General features: G+C 45.5%; 1 protein-coding gene and 1 long non-coding RNA gene across 2 annotated transcripts; one reads left to right on the top strand and one right to left on the bottom strand.

Annotated features, from left to right (window-relative positions):
* The first annotated feature begins 2,649 nt into the window (after positions 1-2,649).
* LOC113943044 lies at positions 2,650-7,192 on the top strand. Its single transcript, XR_003526174.1, has 3 exons — positions 2,650-3,670; positions 4,665-4,829; positions 5,614-7,192. It is a non-coding gene; the product is annotated as an uncharacterized LOC113943044 (long non-coding RNA).
* Positions 7,193-8,992: 1,800 nt separating this feature from the next.
* On the bottom strand, positions 8,993-12,162 carry TCF21 (transcription factor 21). The gene is made up of 3 exons (XM_027633891.1): positions 12,036-12,162; positions 11,227-11,679; positions 8,993-9,606 (listed from the first exon to the last, which is right to left on the bottom strand). Exons 2-3 carry the CDS (start codon positions 11,674-11,676, stop codon positions 9,517-9,519), a joined length of 540 nt encoding a protein of 179 aa, XP_027489692.1. The 5' UTR covers positions 11,677-11,679; positions 12,036-12,162; the 3' UTR covers positions 8,993-9,516.
* Between the last annotated feature and the right edge of the window lie 2,285 nt (positions 12,163-14,447).

Genomic DNA, 14,447 nt, shown 5'->3' with positions numbered 1-14,447 from the left:
AATTTAAATTTTGAAGTCTTCAGAGCTGGCATATCTTCCTCTGCTAGATTCAGCTTAATCCTTGAAATGCATTACTAGGTTCACGTCAAGAATAATTATTTCAAGTTCTCACTTTAAATCAGCCGTGAGTACATCAGTGACAGTATGGTTAAAGCCGGTTTTGCTTCTCCGTTAGCAGCCTGGCTGCACACCGGCGTGCGACAGCACCGCCACCCCGCGGCTTCTTACGGACACGGACCTACTGCCTTCATATGAAGATGGTCAAGCAAGGCGAGTTTTTCGAAACCAGGATTCTGAATTTACCATAGTTCAGTAACTCAGCACGGGATCTCCAGCATTTTTACAGAGAGCCTTAAGGCTGATTTTGTGCTTTATAGGATTCAGCCTAAAGGCTCTTGAGTCGTTACAATTAACACAGCCACAGTGAGGTAGATTGTTTGATGTCTTCTCTGACAGTTCTTTCAGGTTCTGTATGGCAGTATCACAACAGATTCTGATTTATTTTTCTCTGAATAGCTGATCACATAGACAAGTTATGAAGAAAAGCTTTATACCCCTGATTTTGCTTGAGTTCTGAGCTTGTGTTTTTTCAGCATAACCTTAAAGGTCTACAGAAATTCAAAACAAAATGTCTGCTAGCACGTACACATCCATTGTCAGTCTCCACGTGCTTGCTCTTTTCTGGGTATAACTTTTTCTAGCACGTATTTCTCAGAAATGCGCAGTCATCATTGGTTATTATGAAAATTATTTTTACTGATGAAGAGATGAACCCTTACCATTTCAAAGTTTTGACTGCTTTGTCAACCTGAGCTTTTCCTGTTTAGACTAGGACATGTTCTGAAGATTGCATCTTTAAATATCTATTTGGAAAATGTGCAAATGTAAGCAAGTAGTTATGATCACATTAACATGGAATGCAAATAAGGTGATTGGGCACCTACCTAATTTGACTTATAAGTTTATAAATTGTGCCTGCAATTTTATTCTACATCTATATAGTTATAAAACTGGTTATCCTGTCCTTATGTGCTCTCCTTCCTGGTCTTTATTCCTCCATGCAACTCCAACTTGGCTCTGTGGCTTCTTCCACTAGTAGGACTGAGATGCTAAGGATTTCCCACCTGCAGGAACTGTGTCCTCATCTGCCTCTTGCTATTGCTTGTTCTAAGTTATCAAATGCTGTATTGACATCAGACAGGGAAGGCACAGAGGCCATTTCTGACACTGTCACTTCCGTACTGTGTGATATAATTTTCCTATGCCTTTGTTTCTCAATCTTTTGTTGGGAAGTAAAGAGGAGATGGAGGTGTGAGGAGGGTGTTTCCTGTGCTTGAACGTTCTGCAGCATGTAATCATGGGCTGCTTGGGACCATCAGTACTAGTGCTGTAAAAATAAGGATGACTGAACTTTAGGACACTGAACATTTTTTTGTTAAGTAATTATAGCAATGAGTGTGAACAAAGATGCAACTTCATTATGTTGTTATTCATTCGTAACTGCAGGTTTCTTTAATAAAAAAAAAAGGCGCTCATCAAACTGAAGCAAATGCTTGGTTATCCGGATTTTTCTGTTTTTACAGAATTAACTTTCAATCAGCTAAAATCCTGTGCAAGGATTTTTCTGTGGGAAACTGTAGCGGGGGGAGAAGAAAGCCGGATGGCTCCTTGAGGCAGCCCACAGCAAAGTCTAGATGAAGAGTTTTAAACAGCTGCAACTTAACTACTGTAGAATCCATGCAGAAGATTGGATTGCATATTTGTGTGTTAAGAGGAAGCACCTAGGAGCAACCTGTGTCGCAAACATTCCATAGAAATGACCTTGTGTGAAATGTTCACCAGCTGCATGCATATGATACTGCAGGTTAATTATAGGACAACTCCCAAGCTGACAGCCATCAGAGAATGAGCTTAAACCTGTGGCAGGAGATCAGTCAGGGAGGGAATCCTTCACTCCAGGGCTTAGTTTATCAGGTGAAACAGTAAACTCAGCTTTGGCTTCTCACACCTCTCTGATGATGTACAGTATGCCAGCACTGTGAAACTGTTACCTGCCTGCTGCAAGTGGCACTTAAACCAGCTCCACAGTATTCAAACATTCTGTTTAATTTCATAATATATATTATTTTATATATTTGTGTTTACAGAAAAGATAAATATAGTTACTGTATAGTATGTAAATATTTATGCCACATTTTTTATATAGTGTATATATATTACATAGTGTGTGTATGTATATATTGTGTAATGTATATTGCTAGATATACCATTTAATATAGCATAAGCATATTGAGAAAATGGTGTTGAAGTACCTCAAAATAAAAGTCAAATTATCAGAATGAGGCTTTTTGTTAGTAAACTTTGCAATAATTTAGTACATATCTGTAGTTTCAGCCTCTACAACTTAATGGTATTTACAGATGATGCATACCAACTTTTGTTGGAAGTAACAGAGAGGCACGGTGAAGATAGAATCAGAAGACTGAGTGTGAGGGAAATGAGAGAGAAATTGTAGGGGAAGATAGTAATGCTGGTTCCTCAGCAGTCTTCCTGCCATGCTATGTTGACCTGTAGCCAAACTGAGGGTGTTTGCCTTGGCTTGCCCTGCCCAGCTTGCTTCCTACCCCAGCAGAAAGGTATTAAGCATGTACAGACAGCACCTACTGACTGTCTGAATCCTTCCCATGGACTTAAGTAGGTGATTATCTCCATTTCAGATCTTGGCACAAGGTTAACATGATGCTAATTGGCAGTGGTGAGAAAGAGGTACTCTGAGGGCATATGTCAAATTTTAGTGTCAGGGAACTAACAAACAACTCAGGTAGAAAAGGTACGGTAAAGCTTAATAGAGTGCATAACAAATGAACAGAGGTTTTCAATGTCATAATTTAGGATATAATGTTGTTTAAATCTCCTGTTATGTTTGTTCTTGAACTTGGTCTCTTGCTTTTAGTGACCTTTAGTCTTCATATAAATTAGTTACAAGATACAAATAACAAAGGGGGTTTCCATTAAGAATTTGGCCCATAAAGGAAAGCAGGTTGATGTAGAAAACAAGTGAGAAGAGCATGAGGCTGGGGTGAGACAAAGGCATTGAGTATCTCTATTGCTGTAGCTTCTAAGGCTGCAGTAAGACTGATAAATAAAATAAAGCCAAGGCTTATTTTTCATAGTGCTTGGGTTTTAGTAGGGTCCTTGCTACACCTTTGGCCTGTCTGACTTTCTCCCAGAAACTATCCAAGCATGCTTTGGAGTAGTGTATGCCAGAGACTGTTCTTACCTTTTGGTGAGAGTGGAATAAAACACAAGTATGGGTGGATGTGACCTCAGCCACAGCACCGACTGTTGGAACCAGAGCATGGTCAATAGCCTGGTTTATCTATTCTAGCAAGTGTAGGTGTAGACATAGATACAGCCTTAGAGGATCCCTCCTTACGACCAATTCCTGTTCTTTGTAGGATAGCAAAGATCCCTGGTGATTTCAGCGTGCCTACCAGAACAGCTCATGGGTTTGTGCACCAGAAGAGCTGGTGCCCTAAGCCTTTTCCAGGTTTACACGCGAACCTTCAGCCAGTCATTCGTCAGCTCTGTGCCTCTTCCCATCTGTATAATGATAGTGGCCTCCTATAGAAAAACATTTGGTCATGAGAGGACGGCCAAATCCTGCCAGGTAACTCCTGTCTTCTGTGTACTTTGTGTATTGACTTTGAGATGCCAACAGTATAAAAGTCCCTGTGTAAGAAACAAAACTGTGTGTTATTAGTGAGGAAGAACTGTTCCCATTCTGCTTAGCTCAACCATCGAAAAGCATCACAGGAAATAGGATGCTGATGCGAGAGGCTGTGCTGACACTTCAACTGCTTGTCACACATGATGGTCTTTGCCTCTTCCCTGACAGGGGAGGGAAGTGCCACTTTGACAGCCTGGGAAACCATCCAGTGGGACGGTTATCTGTGTGAGCGCATCCCTGGGAACGTTTTCTGCCAGTGCCCACTCCTCCTCCTCTGCTGCTGCTGTGCAGGCTTTCACAGATGTTCCTCCCAGAAAAGGCAGCTGCAGCTCTCAACCTCCTGGTTTCCATCTCCCTGGTGGTCTGGCTCCACCCATCTGTGATGGAGCTGCTGATAGTTCCTCCCTTCCCCAACCCTCCTGTTGCAAGGACTAAGCTATCATAGTCACAGGAAGAGGAATTATTTTTTGCATTTTCCCCCCTTTCTTCTTGTCTCCTGGCTGTATAGCTGTACCCTTCCTTTCTTTCCCTAGTGTTTCTGATTCTTGTTTCTTAAACAGTATGTAAACAACTGAGAAAAAACTTGAGAGTGCAGATAAGCCATATTTACAGTCAGATATGGTCTTACAGTTAACACAGCAGCCTGAGGTCTAAATAAGGGTTGAGTTTTTTTAGTTTGCTGAAGGAAAAGTACGTCTTAAAATTTAAAGTGGAAGAAGGATTTGCACTGGTTTTTATTCTCCTTCTTTTGTTATGATCTTTTTTCTGCTTGCAAGGAAGTTTTGATCTTTCTACTCGCTATGTAAGTACCGCATAGCTGTTTGCATACATGCGCGTTGGCTTGAAAACACATTTCATCTGTTTACAAGTTTCAGTTTAAGGGCAAAATACTAAGGCAAGAAAATGCGTCATCTCTGGGCTGTTGTGACCCTAGGGTATGTCCACGCCACATTTCGGAAATGGGATGACTGCATGCCTAGGCCTACTCAAAGCTGGTTTTATACTCAGAGGCACCAGTGTCTGAAGTGAACTGAAGAAAAATCAGTTACTTGCAGAACTTTGCTGAGTTTGGAGTCTGCTGGCAGCAATCCTCGCGAAGGTAACATGTGGCTTTTTCCCATCCCTCCCAAAGCATAGCTTTTAGGTCAGACCTATGACATCTTCTCAGGGTTGGAGAAATTCACAAAGCCATAGCACATCAGTAGCTTTGCAGCAGTATAGACAAAAAAGTGCCATTATTACTGGTTGTGCCACTTCCCATCCATAAAGTATGCTGGGCTGAAGAGCATGAAGCAATTAATGGCTGAATAGTGAGCACAAGGTTATATTTACCCTATGGGCCTGCATTTGACAGCACAGCCTTAATGCAGGAGTAGTCGGTGCTAAATGGGCCAGCAACGGACATGAACAATTTGAGTCTCTGGCTGTCAGGAGAAATTCTGTATGGCGGTTTTTCCAGGTGTGTATAAATGGAGAGAACAGAATGCTCTTGTTTGCTGCCACAAATTTCAGTTTTGTTCCATCGAAATTGAAATTCACTTCAATGTCATTGAAATTTCTTTTGTCAGTCCCTTTTGTGAGACCATGAGTTCTAATCTAAATTCAGATATCCAGATAAAAATTAGAAATACCCTGCAATTATATCAGATTATACTCTCCACTTGTACACCATATATGTATAAGATTTGTTCTCTTTTAAAAAGCATATTACCTGCAATTAGATGTCTTTCCCATATTTTATTTTTTTACTAGAAATAATTATGAATGGTAATGATAATAGGGTTTCAGCAAAAATTGCCTTTTTTGAAAAATTTTGAAAATTTTGAAAAATGTATTTTTGAAAAATATATGCAATTTGTTAACAAAGAAACATATTTTTTCAGGCAGACACAACTGTGGGGTTACCGAGTGTGGGGTTACCAAAACCAACCTGTGCTTGCGATCCAGTCATTATATCCAGGATTCAAACCAGCTTCCCTACAGAAGAAACCACACAGATTTTCTATGTCTTTTTGTTTCTGAGGTGAGCTGGGAATTTTGACCTTGGAGGCACTTTAAAGAATGAGCAATATTGCCCATGATCTCCTTATGCACTTTGCAGCTTGGGGGCATGATCATCACCGTGACCTTGCTGCCCCAGCCAGCGCCCAGGAGAGCAAGGCATTTGCAGGTGTCTGTAAAGTGGGCTTCTTGCTATGCTGATGTTTCAGGATGGCAGATTTCCATCCCAGTGAGAGGATAAGATAAGCCTAAAATGTATTTTCTGTACTGGATGGAAAAATTCTTGCTCCTAAAGACCTTACAGACTGTGAAAACTGCTGCAAAGGCAGTACAATGTCACCACCAAACCCAGGAGCCCAAGCACTGAGTGCAGCACTGCAAATAAAGGATTTTTCTAGTCTCTAGCTGAACTGAAAAATGGTCATGAAATAGCAGGGTGATACTCGGTTTCCTTCCTTCCAAACAACAGCAACAACAACAACAACAAAAAGAAAAGAAAACAAAAAAAGAAAGAATAATAATATTAAAATCAGATAAGACTAAACTTTTCTAGAGTTCTTGTCTAAAACACATAGATCCATAAGCAAATTTTCTGTGAACTTGTATCCTGTGATTGAAACAGTGTTTGGAGCTTCATCTGCAACTGCATTCTGCTCTGTATGCTTTGGAATCTAATAAAGGCTGAGTTCATGTTGAAATTAAATTCAGAATTTAAAGACTATTTCTATTCTCTACTCAGCTGCCTGTTTTCACAGAAAAATGAAAAATTACAGTAACTTAGTTATCTTTGAGACCTCTGTCAAATTCAGCTGAAATCAGGCAATGACTTGAAATATTATTAGGAGGGAATGTATACAGACACTCACACAGCTGCATCTACATTCATGTAGATACAGAAAGATAAACCAAATCAACTGTGTTTCCACGTGGAGAAGGAGTATAAGTATAATTTGATAAATATGAAAATGCATCACTTTATACATAAAAGCAAGAAAGAAAACAAAATATTTTCTTTAAAATCATTAACATCAATATTTAAACCTATTCCCTGTTTTCCTTAGCACATTTGCAAGTTCCTTTCAAAATCATGAGTTGCTTCAGTCAGATTAGGCATACATTTTCTGTTTGAAAATATTTTGCAGTAAAATTGCACTCATCAGCAGGGCAGAATAATTTCACTTGTTTTTCTCCTCAGATATGTGGTAGACCTCTTAATTCATCTAAGAAAGTTGGGCTGTTGAAGCCAACTGCCAACACCGTTAGGTCTCTGCCCTTACACAAGAAATCAGTGGACCAAGAGTTCCCAGACATAAAAATACCTCTGGAAAATATATTCATTGCCTTCAAAATGGAGATAAAGCTACTAATTATTTTACAGTAAAAGTTGTTATTTACCTTTCTGTGTATTGCTGGTTGCTTTTGTTTATCTCTTGTTGCTTTTACCCTTTTTTTGGTTGCTGCACTGTTGCTCAGAGGAAAGGACTGAGGAAGGTGGAAGATGCTTGAGGAATAGATTAGTCCCTAATATGCTTGCAATGTAGACTGCTAGATAAAGTGAAGAGCAGCATCAGAAGTAATGGTGTCTACAGCCTCTTCTTACCGTTCCATTGACCTGCAGCTTTTGGCACATGGTTGCAGCTGTATTCCTCACATTTCACGGGGTACTATTGTATTTCTCCCTTCTCTTTCTTCAGTGGTGAATTTCAGGTGGCAAATGAACACTGCATATGGTTAACTCAATTAGCTGGGAAGATACTGAGTGCAGTTAGCAAGCATTGCAAAGCAGGGTGGCAAAAAAGCACGGTTTAGAATATTTCGAATTCAACTCAATGTTATGAATATCAGTTTCTTCTTTCTAGAAGGAAATCAGCACTTAGCTATGAGTCTTGAGCAGGTGTTAGTTAGTAGGGATTGAAGTCAAGATTTTGACTGGTTAAATCTAGTAGTTAATTTCAATGCAGTGAGGTAAATTTACTAGTTAAAATATGCATTTGCCATATTAGTCATCTGCACTTTGCTTAAGGCAAAGGGCCTCTATTCTGTCTCCCTTTAACAGACTATTCCCACTGAATTTCCCAGTGCTTGTAGCAAAAAGATGAGCCTGTTCAGATGTTACTCATCTCTTTGCTAGAGTGGTGGCTATTCAGGGTATGTGTTTGGCAGTAAAGTCAGTCAGTCCTCTGTGTGTAACTGCATGTCTCACCTGGTGTGGCCCCGCTCATCACAGTTGAAGTTGCACATGGTTAGGCCAGGCGAAGAGGTCTGCTTTTAATTGTGTGGGATGGAGATAAAGCTGTGAAAAAGTGAAATTAAACAGCTCCCCCCTTCAAGACCATTAGGACGATACAGCAGGCTCTGGCTCTTTCCATAATGAAGGCCGAGATGTTTGCACAGCCCTCGGCTTGCAGTGAGCTGCTTTAATTAAACCTAGCCTAGCCCACGCATGAACCCAACTGGTGAATTTGGGTTGCCTGGAGGACGTGCCACCTCGTCCAGTTATCTCAGGGAAAAGTGGGGGATGAGAATAAACACAATCCAGGCTGCACAGATGCTCAGGGAGGCTTAGCGCCTGCCTGCGGGATACCTGTGGCTCCCGCGCTGCCTGTGGCCGTGCCTCAGACCCTGCCACCGCCCCCCCGCAACTGGCCGAGACGGAGGACTTGGTCCGGGGGACGGCCCTGCAGCCCCTGCTGCCCCTCTCGTGCTTTCGGCCAGAAAGTACACAGGTATCAAACGGAACCGCGGGATGGTATTGAAAGAGCAAGTGAGGCGGAAATTTAAAGCCCCTCTGCTAATAATAACAGTATAAATAACCGAAGACGTCTTGTAAACAGTGCGGTCATAACCCTGAAACATTAAACAGCGTGGTGGGATCTGGCGCATCAGCTGCCGGCGGCCGCTGCTGGTGCAGGGGGAGCGCCCCGCACTCCTGTTTATCTCAGCCTCATCTCCCGCGGGCGCGCTGATCGATAGAGAAGAGATGTTTAAGTTAAAAATTCCCAGCACTGAGGACCGACTGTACTTTATCAATAGATCACTGCTCCTGTCCCCGCGGAGCGGATCGGAGCGGCGGGGGCGGCTCCCGCAGTGCCCGGTCGCCGGGCTGCGGAGCCGGACTGGGCTCCTGCAGCGAGGACGAGCTGCGGGCCCGGTCACCCCTTCCTCCAGGGGTTTGCTCCAGGTCTCCAGCTCCAGGGAAGCAGACCTCCCGTGGGCCGGGGCGGAGAGAAAGGATCCCCGCAGCGCGGTCGCTTCGGGGAGCGGCGGAGGCAGCGAAGGCACAGTCCTTACCCCGGCGAGCCCGAGAGTCGCAAACGAACACTTTCACCGCTCCGTGTTCAGTAGAAAGGAAGGTTTATTCACAGAAATAGAGCAGAACCTGCTTGAAGAAAATATATCTGTATATCTTTAGGTTGAATTACTTCATAGAGATGACTGTCAAAGTCAGTTTTTCTAGGCATCTACATATTTCACAGGTCTCAGACAAAAGATACACGCGTGGTAGGTTTTGTTTGATCTCTGTCTTTTCTCTCTAGTAGCGCTTGAACCAGCAAGGCTGTGGTTGCAGGACACTCAACTGTACACGCATTTAATAAAGTTAAATAGAGTCGGGATCTCTCGGGGTGGATGGAGTCTTTGCTAGGGCACATTTGGTCTCCTTTGCGCCGGGGGAACGGCTTTCCCCATGGCTCTGCCCGGGGCCCGGGGCAGCGGCGGGGCCGCGGCGGGTCCCTGCCCGCTCCCCGGCCGCGCCGGGACGGACGCTGCTGGCCCGGCCGCGGGGCTCAGGATGCCGTCGGGCCGCACAAGCGGTTTGTGTTCACCACTTCTTTCAGGTCACTCTCGGGTTTGCCGGCTACCATAAAAGGCCAAGTCTGTAGCCAGGAAAAGACACGGGTGGGAAGGGGGTTACATAGGGAAAAATGCAAATTGCAACGCTCATTTTGCCAGCGGGTCCGGCTCGGGAGTGCCCGGGGGGACCGAGCCCGGCATCCACCGCCTGAGCCCGCTTCAGGCAGCGCTCAGCGGGGCTCAGGCCGGGGCAGTCGCCGCTGACTTCGGCGAGGAATCTTTTGCCGGCGGCTGATGTCGTTTTGCCTCACAGCCGTGGCGGTCCCTCCGGGCGTCCTCGGGGCGGCGGAACCCGTCTGATCCGCGACAGGAGGGACGGAGAAAGGAGGTGGGGAGGAAGCCGCCCGGCTTCAGTACATTCTGCATCCCCCCGGCACATTCGCCTCGGGCACCCCGTCGCAGGCGCGCCGCCCCCGCGCTTGGTTTTGACCGGCGTGGGGACCCTAACCCGCCTCTCGCCCCGCCGCGCTCTCTGGGGGCAGGAGCCGCTCGGGGCCCCAGCAGTCCCCGGCCGCTCTCCCCGGCCTCCTGCGGCTCGGGGAGTATGCTTTGGTGTGCCTCCGTGTGGGAGCAGGGGTGTGTGTTGTATCAGTATTGGGTGTTGGTTTTGTTTTACTTCATTTTTTCCCCCGTGTCGTTGCGCTGAGGATTTTTATCTTAATCACAAACTATTTCCCAGGCCCTTATCAGCTAACAGCGGGTAATGTACTTTCCCTCAGAGTCCAGAGCTCAAAAGGAAGAGTCTGACCCTAGCGAATTGTCCCCAGATCCCCTCTGTGATCCCTTTATGCATCAGGATCCACATGTGTGGGTAATGTAAAGCCTGTACAAAGTCTAAAAAGAGCCCAGGGAGATCTTGCTCGCCCCTGGTTTACATCATTTGTATGTATTTTTAGAGCTGGAAATCGGATGTTTCTGGTGGCTGGATATGGTTGAGAGACCCCAGGCTGCTTGGGAAAACTTTCAGTATGTGGTGGGAGAGCAGGAAGGACACCGCACAGCCCAGGGAGAGGCATTGTGGAGTGTGCCTGGGGCAGACACCTTCCCTGGGGAGTCCGCACTTGTATTTATTTCTCCTTTACCAGTTTGCACGGATAGGAGAAATATCCTGGACCCAGCAAACTTGAGTGGCTGAGAACAGAGCCCCAAGAGTTCTGTCTTTAAAAAGTTAGGGCTTGAGGGGACTATTATGACAGGAAACATTACGGTAGAGATGCAGGATAAGAATAAATCCCAAGTCCTTGGCTTAGGCCCTTCCTCAAACATACTCTTTTCTACCCAAATTCCTGTACCTGCCTACTTGCAGGTAGAAAGCTGCCATCAACCCTCTGAGGTTTCTCAGGCATTTCTGGGGCAGTAAAGAGTAAAGCCTACCCCTGTCTATTTGTGGTCAGCATGGCCCCTGCCTGTCTTCTGGAGGGGATGGCTAGGAACAGCAGAGGGGGCCCAGAAGGCTTGGTGTGCGAGATACAGGGCAAGAGGGTAGCTGGGACCCTGTTCCCTCACACACTACTGCTTTCCATCCCACTGGCACATGACTGCACAGTGAAATTTTGTCCCTGCACATGCCCCATCCCAGCTTCTCACCCACCTCTACCCATGTACACGCGAAGAGTGCCTGGCCCGAGCGGGCTCTGACTTACCAAGTTGACTGGGTGGATGTAGCCGTTTTCATACTTGTCATTGGCCAGGATCTGCCTCAGGTGAGCAATGTAGCTGGAGGCCAATCTCAAGGTGTCCAGTTTGGAAAGTTTGGTGTCTGGGGGCACCCAGGGCAGGGTGGTCTTAAGCCTGGAGAAGGCTTTGCTAAGGACCCTCATCCTTGCCCTCTCCCTGGCGTTGGCAGCATTTCTCTGTACCTGCTTTCCCTCCTGGCTCACTCCATTTAAAGGGCTCTTCTTGGGGGGAGCTTTTTTCCTCTTGCCCGAGGCCCCTCTCCCCTTCTGAGGGGAGCCATTCTCGCCATTGGATCCCTCCTCGTTGCTCTCGGTGGACGCCCCAAACTCTTTGTTAGTATCCATTTTCAGGCCATCGCATTCCAGCATCTCCACCTCCTGCAGATCTTCTACATCGCTGAGGGACCCAGTGGACATGGTCTGGAAGATGCCAAACGACCAGCAGGAAAGGGGGAGGGGGGGAGGAAGAGCAGCTCCTTGAATCTATTTCAAGGCCGTGTAGGAGAGAAGGGGTGCCAGTATTTTCCTCCCCTTCCCTCCCCGCCCAGGACTAAGGCACGATACCAGTCCAGAAAGGATCCACGCCCTCCCGCCCCCCAACCCTGCTTTGCCTGTGCCTGAGGGAGGGAGATTGTGAGAGAGGGAGAGAAAGAGGGAGCGAGAAAGCCGAGGAATTTAGTGAGGACACTAGTAATTTATCTGGGGGATAAGAGAGGCGGATCCAGCCCAGGGGAGGGGCCCTGCCCACTGAGCACACCACATCCCCAATCACAGACCTTTACACAGGACAGAGAATGAGGTATCCCAGCAAGCCTTTGCCGAGAGCTCAGAACTGGGATTCAAATCTTCACAACTGGACTAAAACAACTTGCTCGCACTCTGTTCCCCTGCTCTGTCTTTCTATCCTCCCCCTTCCTCCTCCTCCTCCTTCTCCTCCTCTTCTCCCTCCCCACTTCCCTTTTCAGCCCCAGAGTTGCTCTCCCCCTCTCTGCCTCCTAGATGACCCAGGCAGCTGGTGTCATGATTCTTGATGAAAGCCAAAATGGGTCATGAGCACAGAGAGCAGCAGATCCACCAGCCAAGCCTTCCAGGGAGCTTTGTAATGCGTGCTGTCGAAACGCTGTCCTGTAACCTAATCTGGGGGAGATTTGTGGATGATTATATTTGCAAATGCATCCTGTCCAGCTAGTAGCATATTCCAGGAAGGGAGTGCTCCTCTGCCTGTCCAGCAGTGTGGACCTTGCCGTCACAGCCCAGGGGCTGGAGGCTGGAAGATCTGACTTCTTCCAGCCTTCCGGGGTGACATCCAACAAGTCCCAGTCCCTTTTCACTCCCAGCTGTAAATGTTGTGGAAGATTTCTGGTCCGCAGGTGTCCTGGGTGGCCAAGATCCTGGTTGGCCATGAGCCCCACTGAGCTGAGGGGAGTGCCATGCTGCTGGGAGGGGGGTGGGGGTGGGCTGCCAATAGGGTGGCAAGGGTGTGCATGAAATGAAGGAAAAGTATGAGGGTTATTGGATGGTAGAGATCCCTCAGAAAAAAAAAACCTTTTCTCGGTGTGTGATTACAGAGCAGATGTCAGTGGTTCATTCTGCTGTACCTGTGTTTTGTCTGCCAGTTCATGGGTGCTCAAAAGTCAGGGAGTTTTGCCTGAATAAAGAGGTGAGATAAGGGATAAAACCCCTTCTGTGAGAGGATGGGACTGAGGGCATTAGGCTGGGCTTTGCAACACAGCCAAACATTCCCAGTGGTTTTACCACAAGTGTGAATTAGCGGGTTGCTGTGTAGTTTGAATGAACAGACATATGCTGCTGTTACAATCTTTATGCACATGTGTATTCAGTCTCAGCAGAACAGGCTTTTAAAAGCAGTTAACCTTGTCTTATCCCTTCTTCTTCTCCATCTAAAACAGTCTCCTAAACCCACATGTGGAGCCCAAAGAGGTCAGTGAAGCACGAACTTGCTCCCATAGCTCCTTTCCCCCCTCACACAGTTCCTGAAACCTCGCAGGTGCCCCAGCAGCCTGGGTTTTGTACACAGGGGACTGAAGAGCTGGGCACAATCTGCACACGGGACCTCTCTGGGCACAGGGACTGATCTGATTGCATAAGTAAGCACTTATTCAACTGCTTACCTGAGGATTCACATAGCTCCAGACAAAAATTTGCAGCCTCAGATGTGGCTTGATAGTTAATCCAAAGTCACTGGAGTGACAGAAGGAGTCTCTTACTGATCTGTGTGAGCATCACATAGAGTTGTCTGCATGCACTAACTAAAAAACAACCATCCAAACAAAAATTGTGGAGGGCCAAAATGGTAAGTCTGCTGAATGCTTTGCACTGTCTGCAGATTTCAAGTTTCAGTAGCAGGCAGAGTGTCATTTTTGACAACCAGCAAGGAGGTGTTGCCTATGTCTTGATCCATGTTGCCTTCTTGGTTTCTTCAGTCAGAAGAAAAAAGGGCAAATCTAAACTCTAAACCTTACTCTTTGTCTGGAAGGTAACACCTTCCCAGTCACAATAGGATAAGTACACTAAGATATCTATATCTCCAACCCTCAGGCTCTTGGGAATTCACTGACTTCTAACATCATGTAGTGTTAACTGTGCCCAGTTTCTGTTTTTCTGTGTATAAATTAAACAGATTGTCAGTGTATCCATCCTAATTAGTGAATTAGTTTTGGGGTTTTTTTGCCTTTTTTTTTTCTTTATAACATTGCTGGTACAGATCTAAAATATTACTAATCACCAATGGAGATTTATGGGCCTCCTTATTTTCTAGGCCTGATTGTTGTTTATGCAGGTGGAGATTTAAATGGCCATATCAATTGCAGAGATTTATAGTCCAAGTGATTGATGTTAGAATTGAGCTACAAGACTCTTATTGGAGCGAGGATGACAGAAAACCAAGTTGAGGTTGCTTATGTCTCTAAGCATGAATAACCAGAGAGGACAAAATCCCATCAAAATTTCAGCATCAGAAGTTCCCAGAAGAATAAAACAACAAAAGTATATACTAATAGGCCTTCCATCACTTATTTTTAACTTTACTTTAGTAATTTCTAAACTTTTGTTGTAAAAAGCAGAAGGAATAATCTGGCTTTTTAAAAATGTCTTTAGTATGCTGCTACATGTGCATTCTGAATATCAGCATATGCATACATGTATGTTATGAGCCTTAGAATTTCCAT

This window comes from Corapipo altera, unplaced genomic scaffold (genome assembly GCF_003945725.1).
Source record: "Corapipo altera isolate COAL_440 unplaced genomic scaffold, ASM394572v1 2b, whole genome shotgun sequence".
NCBI classification, from domain to species: Eukaryota; Metazoa; Chordata; class Aves; order Passeriformes; family Pipridae; genus Corapipo; species Corapipo altera.
This window is presented reverse-complemented; position numbering and strand designations above follow the sequence as displayed.

Excerpts from the sequence above, each read along its gene's own strand:
- TCF21 (XM_027633891.1), bottom strand. The coding sequence starts at position 11,676 with ATGTCCACTGGGTCCCTCAGCGATGTAGAAGATCTGCAGGAGGTGGAG. Across the intron at positions 9,607-11,226 it reads ACATCCACCCAGTCAACTTG|ACTTGGCCTTTTATGGTAGC; the intron begins GTAAGTCAGAGC and ends TCCTGGCTACAG.